Raw genomic sequence first — 1,082 nt, 5'->3', positions numbered from 1 at the left:
TGGTTATTTATGATGAATGCACAGAATAATTTCTGCTTTAATGGATTCAAGGATTGAACTGCTTGATAATTAGTGCCTAAAATAGATCCTAAAGCTGCGACCCAAGTCTGAGAGTAAGGAGCAGAAATGTTTATATGAATTATTATATACACAGAATGCATAGGTTTAGGCAAATGGACTGACACAAAAATTTCACAGTGAAACCAATTTTAAAAGACAATCAACTCATTTTATTTCTTTTCTCTTTTCCAGCCACTCTTGTGCAATGAAAATAAAGCAAATATCAGCTGCGTATTATTTTAACATTACATAATTTGAATCTTAAACTTGCATTTTTACAAAGCACAGGGTTTACTAGAAATATTGTCTCAACAGTCATATTTCTACATTATGTACTCACATCTGTCTTATTTGGTAAGAACATATTTCATATTTAAGGTACTACAATCATTTCTTTGTAGCCTTGCTGAACTTTTTAGAAATAATGAAAAAGAAGAAAACTATTAAAAGTTTAATATTTGTCTAGGTCTCAAGGAGGAAAAATTATCTCTTAGTTACATTCAAAATCCTTTCATTTTTTTGTCAAACCCCAATATTCTCTGATGTAAGCACGATTTTTCAGACATTAAGATAAACCAAAATTCAGATACACTAAATAACGTGTCCAAGAGAATTCATGACAGGGCAGCATAGGTGTGAATCCCACACTTTGGTGCCTGGGCTTTTTCTTTACACTTCACCATGTGTTTTCTCACAAAAAGCAGAACCAAAACTAACTTGCTTATCTTCCATGGCAATATTGTAAGAGGTTGTCATGAACTTTGCTTTTAGACTTTATCAAATTTTTCTTTGTAGCTTTCACTTAGTTGCTCAAATGCTAAAACAACATTGTCTTCTTCATTCTCACATAATTCACGCAAGGAAACACTGTAATAGAAAAACAGGTGATGCATGCCAAGTACTTGTCTTATGATAAAAGAAAGCATCCTGGGCTGGCCAAAAGGCTCAGCAGATTAAAGCACCTACAAGCAGGCACAGAGCCTGGGGATTCAATCCCTAGGGTCTGCCCTACCAGCCCTATC

The 1,082-nt window shown here is 34.3% G+C and overlaps 1 protein-coding gene across 1 annotated transcript in view; it reads right to left on the bottom strand.

Moving 5' to 3' along the window:
• Window positions 1–238: 238 nt before the first annotated feature.
• The window catches only part of Ddx60 (DExD/H-box helicase 60), a 134,808-nt gene continuing 133,964 nt past the window's right edge, over window positions 239–1,082 (bottom strand). Inside the window, exon 38 of the mRNA XM_012516703.2 lies at window positions 239–927. Coding sequence (XP_012372157.2) covers window positions 828–927 — 100 coding nt within the window. The 3' untranslated portion in view covers window positions 239–827. The remainder of the gene's footprint in view (window positions 928–1,082) is intronic.

This window comes from Octodon degus, unplaced genomic scaffold (assembly GCF_000260255.1).
Source record: "Octodon degus isolate 3935 unplaced genomic scaffold, OctDeg1.0 scaffold00121, whole genome shotgun sequence".
Taxonomy (NCBI): domain Eukaryota; kingdom Metazoa; phylum Chordata; class Mammalia; order Rodentia; family Octodontidae; genus Octodon; species Octodon degus.
Note: the sequence above shows the minus strand (reverse complement) of the source record. Positions and strands in the feature narration are given on the sequence as shown.